General features: G+C 39.9%; 1 protein-coding gene across 2 annotated transcripts in view; it reads right to left on the bottom strand.

Moving 5' to 3' along the window:
• The window catches only part of KCNAB1 (potassium voltage-gated channel subfamily A regulatory beta subunit 1), a 472013-nt gene that overhangs the window by 131645 nt on the left and 317163 nt on the right, over positions 1-23205 (bottom strand). For both annotated transcript variants that reach the window (XM_043997394.1, XM_043997395.1), the window contains exon 2: positions 22147-22190. In XM_043997394.1, the coding sequence (XP_043853329.1) occupies positions 22147-22190 (44 nt within the window). The remainder of the gene's footprint in view (positions 1-22146; positions 22191-23205) is intronic.

Here is a 23205-nt window from a genome sequence, read left to right as displayed (position 1 = left end):
TTGGCAGAGATACTAGAGTGGTTGGCCATTTCCTTCTCCAGCTCATTTAATGGATAAGGAAACTGAGGCAAATAGGGTTAAATGACTAGTCCAGGGTCACACAGCTAGTAAATGTGTGATGTCAGATTTTAACTCAGGAATATGAGACTTTCTGATTCAAGGCCCAGTGTCTGTGCACTATGTCATCTAGCTGCTCAGCAAAACTAATGATTACATTCTTCTAACAGTGCAGGTGATCAGTGATAAGAGTCTTGAATGGGAGAGTGGTTCTGTAAGCACATCAAAGATTTATGAATATGAGAAGTATCATGGATGTAGAATTGGCAAGACTTCACTTCTGATTGGAGATGGAGCATAAGGGAAGGTAAAGAGTCAAGGATAACTAGAATTCATGAATCCCATTTCCAGGTTCAGGGCTTTATTCACTAGTTGAGAGGGATGACATCAGGCAAGGATGAAGTACAACTTAACTCTGAGCTCCCTTTGACCATATGACACTGTTCATAAGCACCATGGAAAAAAACACTGGTGCCATGTCAAGTTGTCATTTCTGCAGGGCAGGCCAGGCCAAGGGAGGAGGGATGGGAAGGAGAACTATCCCTCCAGCCCATGGGTCTGTGATCTCCACAGGTCTGCTCACTCCACAGACACAGATCATAATTTGTCCATACTTTCTCAGGCTGAGTAATGTTCAGGTTATCCATCTGATATCCCTTACCCTAATCATATATATAATGTAATGAGCTTGAGCTCAGTAGAATCACCATAATAGTACTTGGAACCGAGGGCATCTGAAGGGAATCTCTCTTCCATTTTGACCTTGCAAAGGCCACCCTCCATGATAGAGATAAACACTTTTGTCACACATGGATTCTTCCAGTTTATATTCAGACATGACATGAATAATGAGCCAATAAGAGTATTATTAGCCATCACATTTATCAGATGGTCTTCTGTGACTTTAACATATGCATGAGAAACTCCTTGTTGGGAGAGTCCTTAAAGATACATTCTGTTCTATAAAATCAAGTGATGGGGGGCAGCTAAGTGGTGCAGTGGATAAGGCATTGGCCCTGAATTCAGGAGGACCTGAGTTCAAATCAGGCCTCAGACATTTGATACTTACTAGCTGTGTGACCCTGGGCAGGTCACTTAACCTTCATTGCCCCACAAAAATAATAATAAAATAAAATAAAGTGATGGTCTGTAAGCAACAAACAAGTAACACAGGAAGCAGGCCCTTGCATTATTTGGATTTGCCAGTCAGCATGGAAACCTCAAGATATGATCCTCTGCAGAAAGAAGTATGCAAAAACTTGCCCATTCTTTTTTCCTGTTTCCTCAAGGGCATCTTCAGCATGCCAGTAGATCATTCTCATAAAGGTTTTATAAAGACAGGTACATAGGCACAAGGGTTGAAGTGTGTTGCTGGTGGCAATGGAGAACAAACTTGGGAGAATTTGTTGGTAGACAGGGATGTGTAATAAGGGTAGAAATTATAAAAGAAAAGATACAGGGGGCAACTAGGTAGCACAATGGATAAAGCACTGGTCCTGGATTTAGGGGGATCTGAGTTCAAATCCAGCCTCAGACACTTGACACTTACTACCTGTGTGACCCTGGGCAAGTCACTTAACCCTCAAAAAAAAAGAAAGAAAAAAGAACAGATATAAAAAGGAGGCTGATAGACTCTCAGCTTCACCTAGTCCTTTTGTTCTTCCCACCAAGTTATTTTTTGTGCCATTGAAGAAGAATTTGGAGTACTAAGGAATATTTCATGGCACCAGGTCCATGTAGTCCCTGAAATGGTTTGAGGGGATGCAAACTGATAGAGATTTCATGGAATTTTAGGATCACAGACTTGGAGACAGAAGGGACCTTAGTGGATAAATGAGCCTAACTCCATGATTTTTATAGATAAGCAAAGTCCAGTAAAAGGTTAATGACCAAGAGAGATGTGAGGAGAAGCACACTCAACTTGGAAGTGAAGATAGAACAGCAGAGAACAGCATGATGGCATCACCAGAAGATTCAAGCAACCCTGCAGGCCAGAGGGGTGAACTTCCCTGACTGATGAGCTCCTAGACTATATGTAGGCCTTGCAAATGTGTCTCTTCTTCCCATTTAGAGGCACAGAGAGCTACACTTGGGGCCTACTGGGCCACGGTAACCTCCTTGATTTTGCCCATCTTCTTGATTTCTCACTTGAAAATGAACCCTTGGGGCAGCTAGGTGGCGCAGTGGATAAAGCACCGGCCCTGGATTCAGGAGGACCTGAGTTCAAATCCGACCTCAGACACTTGACACTTACTAGCTGTGTGACCCTGGGCAAGTCACTTAACCCCCATTGCCCCGCAAAAAAAAAAAAAAGAAAAAAAAAAGAAAATGAACCCTTAATGTCTTAAAGATTATCAGCTGCCTCTTGGGCATCCCAAACTGGATGCCTTGGAGCTCGCTTAAACTCAACACATCTAAGAGTGAACTTGTTACCTTTCACCCCCAAACTCTTTCCTCTTTTTATCTTCCCTTTTGTCATGAAGAATACTGTCTTCCTCTCAGCCACCCAGGGTCCTCACCTAAGTGTCATCTTCATCTTCATTCATTCTCATTCCTCCATATCTACTCAGTTGCCAAATCCTGTTGAGTTTCCCTTTGTAACATCTCTCTTCTACTCCCCCTTCTCTCCTCTGACATCTCCCCCACCCCAGTGCAGGTCTTCACCACCTCATGCCTGGGCTCTTTCAATGCCTTTGCTGGTTTCCCTACCTAAGTCTCTCCCCACCATATTCCATGCTGAACCCAGTTATCAAATTGATCTTCCTTAAGCATAGGTCTGTCATATCACTCCTGGACCTCACCCCTACCTCAAAAACTGTAGTGATTTCCTATCAGTTCTAGGATTAACTATAAAAGACTTTGTTTGGCATTCACACACCTTCCTTACCTGACTCCTTCCTCCATTTCCAGTCTGATTATTCTTTATATCCTTCCATATTCTCTGCAATTCCTGACACTGTCCTCCTTATTGTTCTTGCCATGTGACACTCCATCTACCAAATCTCTGTATTTTCATCGGCTGTCCCCGAAGACTGGAATTCTCTCCTCACCTCTGTCTTCTGGCTTCCTTGAAGTCCCAGCTAAAATCTCGCCTTGTATGGGAAGCTTTTCTCAATCCCCCTTAACAATAGTGCTTTCCCTCTATTATTTCCCATTGATTTTGCCTCTGTCTTGTTTGTACAAAATTGTTTACATGTTGTTTCCTTCTTTCTTCTGTGAGGTCCTTGAGACTAGTGGCTATTTTTGTCTTTTTTATTATGCTCAGCATTTAGCATAGTACCTGGAACATGGTAGGTGCTCAGTAAGTGCTTATTGACTTTACTTGAGCCATTTTTTCTCATAATAATTTTCATCCCTCTTCTCTGTGCTGAGCTTCACGTTGGAGTCACTGAATATCAAAGTAATATTTACTTAGTTTGGAGAATCTTGTCAAAATTCTCCGGAGAGTTTCTTTTTCTCTTCATCCTCTGGAATAGACATTGGCATATAAACTGCTATTATCTTCATGGTAATTTTGTTTTTTTTTTTAATTCATGAGCGCTACAAGATGAGACAACCAAGTATTCTACGAAATGATGTTTCTTACTGTTGTTGTTGTTGTTGTGGCAAATAATGAAATCAGTCGTGCTGACTCATTTGTTAGCCTCTACAAGGAGAATCTGTGACCCATTCTTCTACATGGATCTGACTTCCTTTTGTCTTCTGACTGTTGTGAGAACAGCAATATTGTTGTGCTTCAATAAGTCCTTTCAGTAAGGATGCCCATTCATGGGTCATGGGCCAGTGATACTTTTAAGAGTCTGAACACTTAAATTAAGGTGTAAAAATGCTTTAATAATGGTGTGATTCTTAGTATTTTTTATATCTAGCTGGACCTAGACTACAGACCATGGTCCATATCCCAGCTGACTTGCTACTCCATGAACCCCCTTGCCATCTGTCCTATTGATGCTCTCTGCAGGCCAGCAAACTTCCTGAGATCATGCTCTTGGTAATTTCTTCCACTTGGCTTTGGAACTACCACCCTGGGATGATGCTATGCTGAATGAAGTCAACCAGTGCAAATACACATAGCTCACTATATATGATCAAACCCAGACTTCCCACTATAGGTCTCTCCTTTGCTGTTCCCCTCCCCTGCTTTCTACCTTTTTCTCTGGGAATAGTAATCAAATCAATATCATTCTTGCTTTTGAATAGCACATGTTAATTTTTCTATTTAATTTCTCAAAGTTAAATAGTTTCTATTTAAATAAGTTCCTCTTTTTTCCAGGGCAATGAGGGTTAAGTGACTTACCCAGGGTTACACAGCTAGTAAGAGTCAAGTGTCTGAGGTCACATTTGAACTCAGGTCCTCCTGAATCCAGGGCCAGTGCTTTATCCACTGCACCACCTAGCTGCCCAATAAGTTCCTCTTTAACACCCTTTCCTGACCACCGCTCCCTTATATGTTGTCTTTTTCTACTAGAACAGAAGGTACTGAATCATGGACTGTCTTGCTTTCACATTTCTATCCCCTAGTGCTTAGCATAATTCTTGGCACCTAGTAAGCACTAAATGAATATTTTCACTTGTTCATTCATCTTTTCTCCCATTTATTGCCACACAGGACCTTAATTGGGGAAACCATTTAAAAGGTTTTATTTGCTTCATGGGTGGTCATGGCCACAGAATTAATCGACTATTGGTCAACCTAATGAAGATGAGCCTCTCCATAACTGGCTAGGTTGATTATTGCCCAGCACACTCAGATCGGAACCCGGAATGTACTTGATTTCTTTCAGGCATGGTAGAATCCACCAGAGCGTATGCTCTGCTGCCACAACTTTAGATATGCAATGGGAAAAAAACATTAAATAAGAACAATGATGCAAATCAAATATGAATCTTACCCTGAGCAGTGCTACAGAGTGAAGTTAGTTCATCTCCATTTGCTTCCCCCCTCCTTTCTTTGCCTTAAGAATAATCCTATGGTTAGCATGTCAGCTCCAATTTAGTCCCCAAGGTCTACCATTCATTATCACATCAGCCAGTTTCTATAATTACATGTTGGGCATGCTCTTTTTTCTTTCATTTTAATTAGTCATCAGATGTTAAAATGATTGTTGACAATATTTTTGCTTCCTGCTATTCAAGCCTCCTCATTGCATATATGTATCATCCAGGTGTTAGGATGAAGTTCAGGAAGCCAGGATTCTGCAAAAGATTTCCAAACCCCACTGCTCATTTGGAATTGTGGGGAAGCTTGAGAGGAGGTCATGTATTAAAAAAGTCAAAGTTACCCAGTTACCCTAGGGTAGTTTTCTCTGTGCTCATCACTGAGCATACACGAGGCTGCCAAAAGTAAATTATACTGATGGGGGCCATGTGCGGATTTCACTCAGCTCCCAAAGGACTCCACAACTTCACAACACACTTGGAGGAAAGAATTGCCAAGTTCCCAGCTGTGGAAACTCCAGACATGGAAAGGCAAGCTGTAAAAGAGCCAGGATTCGGTTTTCTTCATGTTTCTCCTATTAATCTCAAAATTCTCCATCTCTTCAAGTGTCCTCTGGACTGGGAGCAGCAACACTTATTGATCTCCTCCTTCCACAATCTACTCCTTTGGCTTCTCACACTCCTAACTCTCATGGAAAAATAAATGAGAAAAGCAAAGACTTTGCAATGAATATGCAGGAGCAAGAAAAACAAAGTCCCATATTGGCTGTGTCCAAAAATGTGTGCCTTATTCTGCATCTTGAATCCATCACCTCTCTCTCTGTCTCTCTCTCTCTCTGTCTCTGTCTGTCTCTCTCTCTCTCAAGAACTGGATGCCACTACATCAGCTTTTCCCAGGGAACCAGACTGTGGAGTTTGGACTATGGACTTCCTACAACATAGTTCAGTCCAAGGCAATTTTCTCTTGTTATAGGAGATGTTATGGGGTTTTAAGTCTAACCCTGAACTGTTCTGCTGGGAGAGTCCCCAAACATCAGCTTAACAGCTGAGAGAAGAGTGAAAAGTCTCAGAGGAAATCACCTCCCATTCTTATTTTCTCTCTTAAAACTTTTGAAATCCTAACAATATGGCAGAAAGCAACAGAGAACTCCCTAGAAAGGATTTTTGAGATGTCTTGGAAGCAATAGGATGTTATATAAGAGCATCACAGACTACTAGTGGGACCCAGATCTCCTTAAGTATTGATGCCAAGAGAAGAGGTCAGTCAGACAACAAACATTTATTAAGCACCCGCTATATGACAGGAGCTGTACCAAGACTCAAGGATGTGAAGAAATACAAAAGACAGTCCCTGCTTTCAAGGAGTCCAGAGTCTAATTGGGGGGTGGGGGAACAAGTAAATGACCAGGTACAAAAAAGCCATATATGGAATAAATTGGAGATAATTAACAGAAGGTGGCTGAAAGCATCATTCACTGAGGACGAATTTAATTATAATCTCCTTTGAGGTTCTTTTGAGTTTCTTGCTGTAAAAGGTAATCTTGAGGGTTCCTGGGCCAGGAGTCTAAAGACATGGGTTCTGATTCTTCCACTGGCTAGCTGTGTCCTGGGCATCTCTCTTAGCTTGCCTGTACTTCAGCCTCTTCAATTGCAAAATGAGGAGACTGGCCTAAGTGGGTTCTAAAATCTCTTACAGTGCTAATGATCTATGATTCTATGACTCTGAGCTAATGATTGCAACAAAAGGAGAACATATTGAACGTTAGAAGTAGTTTAAAGGTTTGGGGATGGCTAGGTGGCACAGTGGATAAAGCACCGGCCCTGGATTCAGGAGTACCTGAGTTCAAATCTGGCCTCAGACACTTGACACTTACTAGCTGTGTGACCCTGGACAAGTCACTTAACCCCCATTGCCCCACAAAAAAAAGAAGTAGTTTAAAGGTTTAACAAAGTTGTGGTTCATAGCATGTAGACAATTTTAATTATTTTGCTTTGTTCCAAAGTACTCCACACATCATTGTATATTCATATAACAACTAGCAACACACATAGTGTTTTAAGTTTTTCAAAGCAATTTGCAAATATTATCTCATTTGGTCTTCATAACAACACTAGGAGATATGTACTACTATTATCCCCATTTTACTGATGAGGAAACTAAAGCAGACAGATATTAAATGACTTGCTTAGGGTCACACAGCTAATAAATGTCTGAGACTGGATTTGAACTCAAATCTTCCTGAGTTCAGGTCCAGCACTCTATACATTGCATCATCCAGCTGCTTCACAACCATTGTCAAGAAGATATAGTCATGTGAGGAAACCTTGGAATCAGAGTGGGGAGAGTGTGGATGAAGACTGACCAAGGCAGAAATAACAGAAACAGGAGCAGTCAAGTAGCACAGTGGATAAAGCACCGACCCTGGATTCAGGAGGACCTGAGTTCAAATCCAGCCTCAGACATTTGACACTTATTAACTGTGTGACCCTGGGCAAGTCACTTCACCCTCATTGCCCTGCAAAAAAGGAAAGAAATAACAGAAACAACAAAACAACATTCACTTAGTGTTTTGAAGTTCACAAAACATGTTAAACATATTATCTCATATGACCTTTACCCAAACCCTATGAGGTGGGTACAGAAACAAAAGTGATATTTTTATTGGAAAATACCATAGACCACTTCTATTGTCTATACCAAAGAATCTGGGGAGGATATAATGAACTTGACATGGAGGTATGTTGTAATAATGGTGAGGGTCTGGTTTTCTGAAGGATTTCTGGAGTTCTCTCTTCTAAAAGCAGAGGAGTTAATCATTTCCTTAATTCCTCAACTTGCCATGATGAAAATCTCATCCTTTAAAAAGTAGAGGAACTGACAAGAGGAACTACTGATCTGGATCTGATTCTCACCAATAGGGAGGCACAATTTGGTCAAATAGAAATGATGTGAATCTTGAAGGGAAATGATCATTCCATTTTGAGAATTTGTAATTGAGAAAAGAAGAGGCAGCTTAGCAGATAGAATGCTGAGTCTGGAGTCAGGAAGACCCAAGTTCAAATTGGGCTTCAGACACTTAATAGTTGTATGACCCTGGGTAAGTCACTTAACCTTTGTTTGTTTTAATCCACTAGAGAAGGAAATAGCAAAGCACTCCAGTATCTTTTACAAGAAAACCCCATAGACATTATGGCCATGGGGTCACGAAGAATCAGACATGATTGAATGACTGAATGACAATGACAATTGAAAAAAGGAGAACTGGGTATAGTTCAACATGCACTCTATATTTGGGGAGAAGATATTTTAAAGATTTCAAAATGAAAGAAAGGGAGGATCCCATGTTCTAAAATTTTTCAGAGAAAGTGAGTTCAGGAAGGATGGGAAGTTTTCAAGAATAAAATTCTGAAGACCCCAGAGAAAAAGCTCTGATGAAGAAAGGAATAAAAGAGTTGTCTAAGGAGATTTATTTGGATGTAGAAAAGAAACCAATGAACCAGCTTAAATTTTTAAAAGAGATCTAAGAAAATAGAAGCAAGTACAAATAACAGGTTGTATATTTGAAAAGGTTGGCACAATCCTAAAAGAATAGCATCCAGAGTGCCAGAATGAGGTGATGCTCAGGGAAAGCTAAGGACAACAGATGAGGATTTTTTTAAAAAAATCTATGCGGGAAAAGAGAAGTCTCTGAAAAGGGGAGGATTGTTGTTTGGAATGGGTGGGATGATAATAATGGATGATGAAGAAAAGGCAGAGCTGCTCAACTTGCCTTTTGTTCAGTTTTCTCTGTCTTCCCAAATTATCTCAGTACTGGATAGAACAAAACAGAATTGGAAAATGGGGAGTTGATAACTAATATAAACAAGGCATAGGTATGGGAATATATTTAATGGCTATTAATGAGTTCTAGTCACCAGGCAGAAATGAACTATGTCCTTTGTTAAGGGCTAAAATTCTAGCTAAACTGTCTAAAATATTTAATGAGTGGTCGCCAATAAATTATAAGCTTTAGCAAGAGTTAGACTTTTAAGCATTTATTAAGGAGAATAAGAATTTGGTAAAGAGAGAGGGAAAGGCCTAGATTCCTATCTATTAAAGGGAGAGCGAATTTCTAGCTCCATTCTCCACCAGAGTCCAGAGGAAAGAGTGCGTGACCCGAGCGCCAGTCTCTTCCTTCCTCCTCCCACTAGCCCGGTCACTTCCTGACGCCAAAGAAAAGACTCCTGGTCTTGCCCTCAAAGACCTTCGCTTCATGGGCAGAACTCTTCTACAGTAAGTCTCCAGCAGGTGGCGTTATTCCAATCATTACAGTTCCCGGCTTTGTTTCCTCAAGAAACAGTATGTTTCCTTGATGAAACAGTCAAAAATAACAGAATATAATAACCTATGCTAACTAACAATATGTTAATAACAATATAGAAAAGGGAGAGAGGAAAGTTTTGTCCAGAAGGGTGATTTTTTTGTCCTCATGAACCGACGCTTTGACATTGGTCTTGCAAAGGGAGGGCCTCTGCAGAGAATACATGTTACAGATGGTGTATATTATAACAGAAAGAGAAAAAAAACACAACAAAAACAACAAATCAAAACTGTTCATTTAAAGTCTCTGAAAGTCTTTTCTCAGATGTCCTCTAGGTGTAGTCGTGGAATGGAAGTCTTTTCAGGGGTTGATGTGTGGATGCTGGTAATCAGCCAGGAAAATTTCCTACAAAATTGAGCTTAACACAACTTTAAAATAGCTTTGTCAATAATCAAATCAAACAATGAAAGTTCTCAAAAACATGTCTAAGGGAATCCAGAATCTTGGTTGTTACACATGAAACATATAATAAAACAAAAATTGAAACATTCTTTAAAATTAATATTAATATAGTCCACCCTTATGGAGGGTAATTGAGAAGACAATTGCTGTGATATTAAATTTTAAAATAATTTTTATCTTTGTTTCATCACTTTTTGCATCATCTGCCTAATTATCCTCATGCCATTATGAGAAATTAAAAATCTAATATAATTGGTAACAGGTGTCAAGGCCAAATTCAACACTGTATTTATCATGACACCTGAGATAATTATGGGGGTTACCATAAAAGAACAGAGAAATGATGGGATATGAGCATTCCCACACTTGAGCAATATGTACTGCCCATACAGTATGCCAGGCTTAAAATAGGTGGATGGAATATATGTCCATGCCACCGAACATATTGGAGGAAACTGAGTCAGACTTAATCAGATGCATGGGATTGAGATGTCCATGGCATCAGGCATATAGGAGGGAGCATAGAAGCCAGGTGTAGAAGTGAGATGGGTGGGATGAATACTTCCAGCCATCTGTACAATATTGTGGGGAAAAATAAAATAAAATATTAAACCAAGAGAATCCAACCTCAACATTTGTCAAAAGCTGTTCCCTCGGCCATACCTTGACTTCATGCATGTCTCCCCTCATGTGACAGTTCAGTGTCTGCTCTTGCATGTATTCCACTTGTGATTGGATGGCATCTTGGCCAACTGGCATCTGATAACTCAGAATAAAGGCAATTAATGTCTTAAATGATAAGTTCCCATAATCCAAGTCTCATATGGATTTAAAAATTGAGGATAATAAATGATTGCAAAAAATGTGAATACATCTTGACTCAGAATATAATATATAATTATGCAACAATTTCAAATAATACCCCTTTTTTTTTACTTAGTATACTATTACTTTTGTGAAAAATCAGAACATATTTAAATACAAGTTAAATCACAACACAATCTCAAAGAAAACTTCTTTTTTGAAAAAAGAAAACTTACAAACGTTCCCTTCTTTTTTTTTTTTTTGGAATATGCTTATTAAAAATAATACTTCTAGAATCAATCTACACTTGCCATGGCAACCAATTTGCCAGGGAAATGGTTTAAAGAGTTTGATCAAATAATCAGTTGAGAAAAAATAACAAAAACAAATAACTCAGAATATGGGGGGACAATACTCCTAGAATTAACATTGTATTATGAAATCAAAACCATGCTTCAAATTAGATAGATGAATGAATAGAAGAAAATACATGTGGAATAATAAAAGACAATGAAATTCAAACTAGGGAAATCTAAATGAATATGAATTTAATATTAATAAGAGTCTTATAAAATATAAACTTGATCACATGACTATAAAAAGCTTTTACAAATATTCTCCTTGTTTTAAAAACTAAGTATAAAACACAATCTCAAAAGCATGAAAATCTCTATGAAAATAAACCCATACCATTAATTTCAAAATGTATATGTAATAGCATAGAAATCCTATGTAACCTCTGAACTAACATTAATACTCTGAGTGAATTCAGAACACTTTTGATTCCGATATCTAAAATCCCCAATACTCATATCAATACCTTGCTGCTTACTTCTACATTTCTGTAAAATATATACCCTTCCATGGCAAAAGAAGCGGAGTCTTGAACTATGTTGATTGGTAAAGAGAGAGAAAGGCCTAGATTCCTATCTATTAAAGGGAGAGCACATTTCTAGCTCCGCTCTCCACCAGAGTCCAAAGGAAAGAGCATGAGCCTGAGCGCCAGTCTCTTCCTTCCTCCTCCCACTAGCCCGGCTCTCAGTTAACAGCACGTGCTTGACTCGGTCTCTCTCCCCAAAGGTGGCCTTCGGCTTTTGGTGAGTTTTATATGGAACATAGACTAAGCCTAGACTTAAGACGATTTGTATTGTATTTCTACTTTCCTATCCTTCTAATCAACATCACCTTGTGACTACCATACAATAAAAGCTCTAACTAGAAAACCAGAAGCTTCTTCCATTTACTAGTCTGGGAGATAAATTAAGGGAAAGGTTAAGTAGGGGAGATTTATGATCTAATATATAATTTTAATCTCACACCTTGGATATTGAATCAATGGCTGAAAGTGATTACTGAGCCACTGTCAAATAATGGAGAATGTTAGAGACACTGCAAGATTAGGGAAAGTCTGATAACTCAGTGTTCAAATAAGAGAAGAGGATGAAATTCATAAACTCTATGAGCTTAACTTTGATTCCTGGCAAAAGTCTAGAACCAATTATGAAAAGGATGGTTAGTGAGCATTTAGAAAATGAAGTATTAAGGTGAAAAAAGTTAATATGGTCTCTTTTTTTAAAAAAGCCATGCCAAACTAACCTCATTTCCTTTTTTTGACAGGACTATTAGACTGTTGCATTATCAGAGTGTTGGAAGTTTCTTTTATATTGATCTTAGCAAAGCAATGTCCATCAATTGGAAAATGGCTTAACAAGTTGTGGCATATGATTGTGATGGAATAATGTTATAAGAAATGATGAACAGGATGTTTTCAGAAAAACCTGGAAAAACTTACACAAACTGATGCAAAGTGAAGTGGGCAGAACCAGGAGAATATTGTACATAGTAACAGCAATATTGTACAACTATAAATGACTTAGCTATTCCCAGAAATACAAAGATCCAAGACAATTTTGAAAGACCTGTGATGAAAAATGCTATCTACTTTCAGAGAAAGGACTGATAGAATCTGAATGAAGATCAAAGCATACTGTTATTTCACTTTCTTTAGTTTTCTTGGGATTTTTGTCTGTGTTTTATTTTACAACAGAACTAAAATGTACCTCAAAGTAAGTTTTCCTTTCTTCAGACTAAATATACCTAGTTGTTTCAACCAATCTATTATGTTATGATCATGAGGCCCTTCACTATACCAATTGATTGCCTCTCTTGCTCCCTGCATGGGTGCTCTCTAGATTCTCTGTATCTGAAGGACTGTCATGTAAAAAAGGGAAGAAAAAAATATTTATTAAATGCCTACTATGTGCCAGGTACTTTATAATTATTATCTCATTTGTTCCTCACAACAATCCTAGGAGGTTGGTGCTGATTATCCCCATTTTATTGTGGAAGAAATTGAGGTTGACAGTGATTAAATGACTTCCCCAGTCACACAGCTAGTAAGTATCAGAGGCCAGATTTGAACTCTGGTCTTCCTGACTCCAAGCCTACTTCTCTATCCACTGCCTCACCATAGTCCAGATTAGTTCCAAAGGCAAGGGCTAGAATCAATACAGTGAGGAGGTAAAAGGGAGGAGGTAAAAAGAAAATGGTTTTGGTTCAATGTAAGGAAGAAGTTCCTAACTATTAGAATTATCTAGTAAGGGAATAAATAGGAAAATAGATAAAGCATTTAGTGTGTGCCACTCTACTAAGTCCTGGGGATACAAATATAAACTGTCCTCAGGGAGATTACATTCTAATGGGGAAGACAGCACATATAAGGGTGTTATCTAGTCCAATCTGTACTATATCAAGGGTCCCATTTACAAGTCCCCAAATTGAGTGTCCAGACTTTGCCTCAAGACTCGTGTGTGTGTGTGTGTGTGTGTGTGTGTGTGTGTGTGTGTGTGTGTGTGTAGGAACCTCTTTATAGGTGCTAGAGAAGCATCTATATGTGTAACCTATGTAAAAATCCAATATATAAAAGCACTTATATAAGACTCTTGTTGAGAGGATGAATGGAGGAAGGAAGAATACCCATTCATGGTGCCATTAGCAGTCAATTGTAGAGGTAAGAATGGGATGAAGCATAACTGACATCCTTTACAAAATGGTGGGCACAGGAAGAGAGTCACCAAGGAGGAGAGGATGGACCCAGGGCATAAGACTGTGTTGAGAGACAGTGCCTCTATAGAGATCTCTTCCTCCCACCTCCCACCTCCCACCACTATATTTATTAAGGCAAAGCCTGGATCACAGTTTAATGGGAGAGATAACAGGAAAAGAACTATATACTAGTAAGATGGAGACAGGAACAATTGGAGGTAGTGTCAGAGGGAAGGCTCTAGCATTTCGGATTCCATATAAATCATGATCCCAGGAAGACAGGTAAGGCTTATGGGCAAGGAAGTTCACTGTGTCTGACAAGGAAGGCTGCTTGCTAATTAAACCACCAGACTGCCAGCAGGAAGCTTGAGTGGTATCCATCCTCACTCCGCCTGACCTCAGGCCAGACTTCTCAGTTTCTTTGTCAGTTCATTTCCTTATCTATAAAAGGGATGGTGAGTAATGTCTTTTCCTTTTCCTTTTCTCTCTTTGAACTTTGGTGAGCCCCATTACATTTGTAAAGCATTGATGACTTAAGGGTAATTATTTGCTCTGTTAAAATCCCACATCTGTGCCTGTGGAGGACCTTTCCTCCCCCATGGAAGCCTAGGTCAATGGTGCCTCTGCATCTACTTGTTTCCTCTTTGAATCCTAGATGCATAAATGAGGGCCCCTTGTTCCTTGCAGCTGCACCCATTAGGAAGAGAAGGAAATGAAGCATGTGCTTGGACTGAAAACATGTGCACGCGCGCACGCACACACACACACACACACACACACACACACACACTCTTTCCAGGAAGCTTTTCTTTGCTATTTTTTTTCTATACAAGGTCCGATCGACAATACTTCTTAATGGGAGGACTATCTATTCTCTCACTTCAACTCTCTAACTCCACTCATTATAAGACATAAAGTGTGATTAAAAAGTAATGGGGTGTTACATAGAATAAGTATTTGATTTAAAGTCAGAGGACCTAGATTTAAAACCTCTGTATCTTAGTACCTGTGTGACCTTGGACAAGTTACCTCCTCTCTTTGGACCTCACTTTCCTTGTCCGAAAAATTAGGGGGGGGGGTTGGCCCATGTGACTTCTAAGCTTTCTTCTAGTTCTTCCTTTTTTTTTTCAGGGCAATGAGGGTTAAGTGACTTGCCCAGAGTCACACAGCTAGTGTCAAGTGACTGAGGCCAGATTTGAATTCAGGTCTTCCTGAATCCAGGGTCAGTGCTTTATCCACTGTGCCACCTAGCTGCCCCCTGTTCTAGTTCTAACACATAATTTCATGTCCCACAAAATGCACAAATATTTCTTATGATAGTGACACCTCATATGTCTATATTCTGAAATAGCTCAGACTGAGCAGTTTGCCATTCCTAAAATATATGTGTACATGCATACATATTATGACAAAAAGGCAAAGATCTATGTTTTTACCAGTGCAGGCATTCCCTACTAACTGTAAAACATCTATAACTTAGTAGGTGGGTCTTAGGGACTGCCTGATGCTCACTGTGGATTGGTAACTTAACTGTGGAAATACAGCTTGTAAGTGTCAGAGGCAGAATTTGAGTCTACTACCCATCCTTTCCAAATATATATTATACATGTATAAACAAAAAATAAGAAACAGGGTGGTGAAGTGAAGTGTTGATTTAGGAGTCGTGAAGGCATGGCCTCAAATCCTACATGTGACAAAACTGGCTAAAGATCCATGGACAAATAACTTAGGTCCTCATTGCCCCAGGCCTCTCTCTAGGGAACCAAATTATAGATTAATTGCTGATATGCATTAATGAAGAAGGGAGGTTCCACACTGGGAGTCCCTCACCAATGAAATCTGAGGTTACACCCTGCTTCCATCCCCTACATGATTCTCCCACCCAAAAGTGATTGCATTGTTGTGAAAACTGTCACAATCCCTGTGGATAGCACCTCATCTCATCTGTAAATTCTGTGTGTGTGTGTATTTTTTTCACTGTCTCCTCCCACTTCAGGGCAGAGTGGCCAGCTTTTGCCTGCCTTATGGGTAAGTAAAAAAGGAATGGTAAATAGGAGTTATAAGCGGCAGCAAGGAGGAAATGCCAGGGACAAGGTCACTGGGCTTCAAAGAGGAAATGGACTATGATTTGCCTCCCAGCTACTAAAGAGGTCTCAGGGCCAGAGACTCCAGGATAGAATGGGGACAGACTTTCCTTGCTAGGGCTTCCCTTTGAATCTACTTCTTCTGCTCCACAAGTGAGGAGTAGCTTCTTGGTGAGGGATTTGCTTTGGTGAGCAGTGGGAAGTCCCTGCCAGGACTGGAAATGTAACTAAAACCAATAAGCCAAGACATCAGTTTTCGTTGGATCCTAAGTTCAAGTCCTATGATGCAAAGAATAATCAAGTCTCTGGTCCAGAGTTCCTAAGTCTTTGTTAAAAAACATTCCTAACTGATAACTGAGTCATATCAGTTGTGCAATGTGTTGTATTGTCTACACACGTTGCCTGATTATAGGAGCAGAAGCCATGAGGGCCTGAGGAAATTGATATATACATTTCTGAGAACTCCTGGGGTTGAAGTGGACTCTGTAATGTTTGAGAAGTGCCTGGGGTCTGGGAAACCTGTGGGCGTACAGTCAAATAGTATATATTACATATTATTTATTGCATTTATTATTCTTGTCAAGAATAAAACATGATGCTTCAGTGGAGAATGGGAGATGACTCCCATTATGCCAGGGTCACCAGACTAGGGCTCTGCAAAATATAGAAAATTTAGGGAAGAGGTAGAATATCAGAGGTAGGGGCTCGGACATTTTCTAATTGGATAAATATTCATTAACCACATCCTTTAGAGTACTGAGTTGGCATGGCCACCTAGTGATGTATACATCTGGGGGTGGGAGGGAGGAATAAAGTTATCTACTAACTGAGAACCATAGGGAGCCTGGCATTTACACTTAGCGGTGTGAAGCACCGTGACTTCCAGGATGAACACGGGACTCCTACATCCTGAGCCTTTCTATTAAATAAGATCAGGTGAATGACTAGCAGCACCACCTTGTGGTTAAATGTATGCATACAGTTACATGTATACCTAGCTATACATTCACGATATATGCCAATATTTCCCCACTAAAGTTACACTCTGGTGCCTCGTTGTGATGCAGAGGTTACCCAGATTTTGGAAGATTAGGCAAATAAGGCAAAAGGTTTAGAAAGCCCTGTCAAGCTGGAAGACCTTGAGTACTGACAAGGCAAACAAGGGTATGTCTGTTGTCCAAATGCTATCTGGAAAGTAGTCCCTGAGGTAAAAAGGTTTTTTTTGACCACAGTGACTTATGAGGGGACTTCTGTTCAGGTAGAGTTTGAATAAAATAGCTTCTAAGGTCCCTTACAACTGCAATTCTTTTTAAATTTTATTTTTAATTTACAGAATAAAGTAGGCATTTTCATTATAGTCCAACTAAGATTCTATGAAACTGCCTGTTAAGAGATGCTATAATTTATATGAATTGTGGAAGCACTCACATTGAGGAAATCATGGATCCTTGAAGGGCTTAATTAGTATTAGTATTAATTAGTAATTAGTATTAATTATTAGTAGAGGGCTTAGAAATGGAAGAGAAACGCACATTTTCTTATTCAGCTCCTTGGCAATTTCATTTCAAAATGCCCCATTGAATCTCTTAAGATTAAAACCTACCTAGGAAAAGTGACATTTTTAGGGTGTTTTGTATGCTCAGAATCACCCAAACTTTAAGACCTGTGAATGTGCTGGATAGACTTTAGACTATTTATTCTTTATTTATATTACGCTGAAAAAATGGTTAAAATCTTTGTGGGAATAAACCATGCCTTTGAAAAAAGCTATCCCATCAAGTGTCTCCTAGGTGCTCAATCACTGCTTTTTGTTATGGTTAATAATAATAGTAAGGACTCTATTTTGCATATTCTATAACATCGAGGATGAAAATTACCAAGAGTATCATAAAAATAAATACTGTTCATTTAAAATGTTTTATGCAAAAACCTTGAATACAACTGCATTGTCTACAGAATAATGAGAAGAGCTAGGGTTGCATAAGTTTGCTTGACCTTGAAATTCACAGACATTTTCATAGAAAATCATGATGTTGCTACAATGACAGTGATGCTATTGAGAACACTGTTTATAACAATTGCCACCAAATCCTCAAATTACAAGGCCTATGGGATGAAAAGCTCTCAAAATAGGGAGATTTCGAAGAGTCTGCTGTGGTTGAATAAAAAAGCATTGGAATGCCATCTCACCCTTGGCAGGCTCCCATGAAGGGAGCATCCTTGGAGTTGAGATCAACAGAGTTGAGATGCACCTCATACTGTCTCCACATGATTTGATCTCCATTTCTAGAGATCTTCTAGAGATTAACATACCCATTTTGTGAATGAGAAAACTGAGAGTCTTTCTCTTCTTGATACTCTACATGGCTACCAAATGAATGTTCTGAAAGCCCAGGTCTGGCTAAGTCATGCCCCTGCCCAAGACACTTCAATGGCTTCTGAGATAAAATACAGAAATCTCTTTATTTTTATCATTTAAGACCCTTTACAATCTGGCTCCAACTTATCTTTCCAGACTGATCTCTCAATACTCTCCCTTATATACTCTCTCATCCAGCCAAAGCAAGGCCTCCTTGCTGTTCCTGAGAAGGAGTAATTGTCCACACAATGCCTTCTACAGAATAGTTCATGTAATGCCTTCTATGGAATAATCCATATAATGCCTCCCTATCTTTGCTGTCCCTCCCTGACTCTGCTTTTTGGAGTCTAGAGCCTCTTTTAAAGCTCTAGTGCCCTTACATGCACAAGGAATTTTCTCTTACTCCATAGTTATTAAAACTCTCATCAAAAAATTGCATGTATAACTTCTATTTATTTTGTCTTTACCATCTCTTTAGGCAGTCAGGTGGTATAGTAGGTTGAGTGCTGGACCTATACTCCAGAAGACCTGAATTCAGATCTTCCTGTAACACCCTGGACAAGTCACTTGACCTCTCTGTCTGTTTCATTTTCCTCATCTGCAAAAATGGTGACAATAATAGCATCTACTTGCCAGACCTTTTTTGGATAAAAGAGATAATATTCAGAAATCACTTTGCAAACTTTAAAGTACCATGTATATGCTAGCGATTGTTGTTATTGTTGTTGTTGCTATCATTACCATTATTATTAGTCTGTATTATTTCCCTCTGGGAGGAGACTGTAATTTCATGAGGGTAGATACTGCTTCCTTGTTCTGTTTGTATCTCCAGGGTCTTACACATAATATGCTACTACTAAATACTGATAAAATTGAATTTAAATATGGCACTGTGAGAACAGTTTACATTAATCTCTTGTACTTAAATCTTCTACACTGGGTTCATCCTTTTGGGTTCCTTTCCCAGCCAAAGCCAAAACCCATTCCTGCCTGGAGCAAACATCTTTTCCTTCTTAGGATCACAGGATTAAAGATTTGCTGCTGAAAAGGATTTTAGGGGGTCGGTGAGTGGGGCCCTCCTCATTTTATAGATTGGGCCCAAAGGGGCTTTGTGTAGCCCAAGGTCAAGTAAGTGATGGAGCTGGGATCCAAGGCCAGGTGCTCTTACTCCAAATTCAGTGTTCTTTCCACTAGTTGACACTTTCTACTCCTCCCACATCATAAACCACAGGACTAGCTCCAGCCTCTCTAGGTCCAAGAATCAGGCATCATCTGTCAAGGTGCTGCACTGATGCATTTGGTGTTTAATTGACTTTCTGGAACCTCCTAGGCCTTGTCCAGCCCCATAAGCACTCAGTCATTACTGCTTGGCTCCATGTTATGCTGACATCAGTTAGTTGGCCTGGCCATCTTTTTTTTCAGAGGTGTCAGAGGCTCAAAATAAATCCTCAGATATTTTATTTTATTAGTTCTTTCCTTCAAGGACTAAGTATGAAATGAGTGCTTTAAAGGATCCTGTGCAATGAAAGAATGCACATCAGGGGACAGCTAGCCAACCAGAGTAATAGAAAATGGAGCCTGGAGACTTGGATTAGAATCACGGTTCTCTTTCACTTACCATCTCTGTGACCTTGGACAAGTCACTTTCCCATTTTAAATTTTGCAGATTAGATTTTAATCGTCACAACTTGAATTTCCTCATCTATAAAATAGAGGGGTTAGCCCAGGTTTCCTAGGTTCTGTCCCTTTCTAAATATAAATAAGAATATACTGCTTTTAGGCTCCTGTGGGATGGAGTTCTAATCCAACATGGTTTTACTCCTACTCCTTTGATTTCTTGCTTCCAAGGCCAAAGAAACAACTTTCTGCCTGGCTCTATGAAAATTTGGCAAGTGATAGCACTCTCTGCCTTTGGCTGGCTGCCCAAGAGAGCCACATTTTGTGCTACATTAGATAAGCTCTCAGCAGGAAATAATCAGGTGATCCAGCCTATCATCTATTGTGCCTTCTCCATCACTTATAAATATCTGACAGTTCATTTTTTGCAGCACCCATACACCTGTTCTCCCATTTCCTGACATCAGCAAAGTGACCTTTTTTGTTATTTGAGAGTGTAGGGGAAATAGCTACTGGTTCTCTATGCTATTACGCAACACAAGGATCCGAAGGCCTGAAAGGAAACCCTTCAAAAGCAGGTATAGTAAAAATTATACAATTCTATCGGCTCTTGATCAATACTGGTTGGCTCAGTGTCCTGTTTCCCTGAAGAGCTATGGGATAGGGAGGGACCTAATTAGACCTTTGGTACTGGGAAGTTCTATCAAAGGGAATGCCCTGACCTAAGGCACATTGGCACCGTCTAACTTTAAGGAGTTGTCCAGAGAAATGAGAGGTGAAACGACTCATTCAAAGTCACAGCTTATATGGATCAGATGTGGAACCTGAACCCGGGACTTCCTGACTCCAAGGAAGACCATTCGTCCGCCGGCAACTTCTTTTCCTCTCTGGCTTACAGAGACACGCGAGAAGACAAGGTGAAGAAGAAGGCTGATTCAAAACTGTCCAGCTTTATCTTTTTGCTCAGAATAAAGCCAGTTGTGGGGATGGACAGATATGTTTTCTTCCATGTGTCATTTGTAATGTTACTGGCCTCCCCCCTCCCAGATTTCAACCACCTCAAAACTGGCACCAGAATTTGAGTTCAACCTGCACTGAAAAGTCCTTGAACATGTCAACCTTGGACTGTTCAATGGAGGTACAATTTGCACATGACATTTCACTGGAGAATGAATTCCTGATATCTACAGTCAACTATGGGAAAGATTCTGGTTTTCTTAGCATTATGGGGCTGACTCTTCTACAGACCTCTGGAAAAAACTCTTTTTCCCTTGAGAGAGCCCATTGTATTTGTTGCCATGGAGATGAGCAATTTACAAGACTTACACGGTGATTTCCATTTTATACATTTTATGTTGTTGGTAAATATTTCAAGTGTTTTTCGATAATGAATACATATGTGATTATAAGTAAATCTGCATGGACTTATTTATGACAAATAGAGAGCCGTACACAACAGATAGCTAGCTATCTTATAGGTGATGTGCAGGACAGCTAAGACCTGCTCAGGTTTTTGACAGTCATTCAATGATAGGTTAACTCTTGAGAAGTGTTATAAGTAGCAAAATACCCGGCTACCTCTGACTTGTCCCCAGCAACACAAGTGAAAAAAAATTATCCTGTTAGAAGCTACTTGTGAAACCTCTAGAGGGATTGAGAGCCTTGATTTGATGTCTGAAAAGCTAAGCGAAGCAGCAGGACTTGTTTCCCTCAGGCTAGAGATTTGTTTATTCTGTTTATCTCCAAGTCAGAACAATATTCCTAATAGCGTTAGGTCTCAGGTGGTTCTCTGAATTTGAACAGGACTGATGTGCTCCTGACACCTGGGCTGCCTTTAGCACCGACAGCCATGCCTGGGGGATTTGAGAGACCCCTGGAAGACTGCCTGGCCAGAACTAAGATCCGAGCCAGAATTCTATCATTAGAGGGTCATCATTATACCTTTGCCTTCTCCACTCAGCCTTCTTTCAAAATTCAAACCTGACTAGGAGGAATAACCCTTAAATTTCTTACCCTTGACTATGGATGAATTGGCCAATTAGACCTTGGGGTTCTTGGTTTTGGAGAGAGAGGACACAGAAAAGTGAAAAAGGAGGAAAGGGAACAAAATGGGGAGGTGAGGTCAAGATTAACTCTTACCTACTTTGTACTCAAGGGACAGCTAGGTGCTGCAGTGGACAGAGTGTTGAGCATGGAGTCAGGAAGACTCATTTTCCTGTGTTCAAATCTAGTCTCAGACACTTACTAGTTGTCTGACCTCCAGCAAGTCACTTTACCCTGTTTACCTCAGTTCCTCATCTGTAAAATGAGCTGGAAAAGGAAATGACAAGCCACTCCAGTATCTTTGCCAAGAAAACCCCAATGAAATCATGAAGAATCAGACATAACTGAAAGGACCAAACAAAAGTATAAAGTAACACTTTATATTCAGTTCTGCCTAATGCTAATCTACCTCTCTATCCCCAGTGAATTTACTTACCAAGTCCCAGGCAGGAAACTCTGAGTCCTGATTTCCCAAGATTCCTAGAATAAGAAAAGGAAATTATGTAAGCAACACAGGTGAAAATTGTATCCTTTTATTTTCTGTCTAGAAAACAGGAATCCACGAATATTATTATCAAGCCTTAATTGTCAATGTTCTTCCTCAGAACTGCGAGAGAGAGAGAGAGAGAGAGAGAGAGAGAGAGAGAGAGAGAGAGAGAGAGAGAGAGAGAGAGAGAGAGAGAGAGAGAGGAGCTAGAGTGGGGGAAGTGTGTGAGCTCTCAGGGCATCTCTCTCCTCCTCAAACCCTCTTGAAGACATGAAAACTCATCTGCAAGAGGAAAAAATAATCTCTCCCCCTGACAGATCAGAACATTATTTCCATCTCATGGTGAATACACACAGAGATTCTTCCTCATGTCCAAGCTCAATAAGCTAATGGTTTTTATAGCAAACCTGCATTTTGAAACAAAACAAACCAAACCAAACCAAACAAAAAATTCCTAGAAGAAGGTGGCCAGAGTTTCCTTTTTGGAATCAATCAATAAGCATTTATTAAGTGCCTACTATGTCCCAGGCACTCTGCTAGGTAGTAATATAAAGAAAAAAAGGAATATTCTCTTCCTCAAGGAGGTTACGTTCTACGGGTAGGTGGGAAGCAGGAAAGAAAGAAAAGAGAAACTTAAAGAATGAACATTAACAAAAATATCGAAATTTAATCCTGTAAGTAGTCATTCAATGCTGTCTATGTAGTGAGGCATTACAGAAGCCTGCCTTCAGGAGGAATCTTATGCTTTAAACAGTCAGAATGAGACAAGAGGCTCTCTCAGCATCAGCTTACACACCTGGGAGTCCCTGGGCAGGGAGAATTTCCACTGAATGCTCAAAACCTATTGACCCAGTGGAAGAATCAGTGCCTGGACACAGGGAACTGACTTCAAATTTCCCTTGTGCCCTGCCCTGGGACTCAGTTTCCTCATCTGTTCAAATGAGAGAAGTCAGGAATAAGTTGTCCCAGGGGCCCTTTCTACTCTAAACCTGATGTATAGTTGGAGGG

The sequence above is a fragment of the Dromiciops gliroides genome, chromosome 3 (assembly GCF_019393635.1).
Source record: "Dromiciops gliroides isolate mDroGli1 chromosome 3, mDroGli1.pri, whole genome shotgun sequence".
NCBI lineage: Eukaryota > Metazoa > Chordata > Mammalia > Microbiotheria > Microbiotheriidae > Dromiciops > Dromiciops gliroides.
This window is presented reverse-complemented; position numbering and strand designations above follow the sequence as displayed.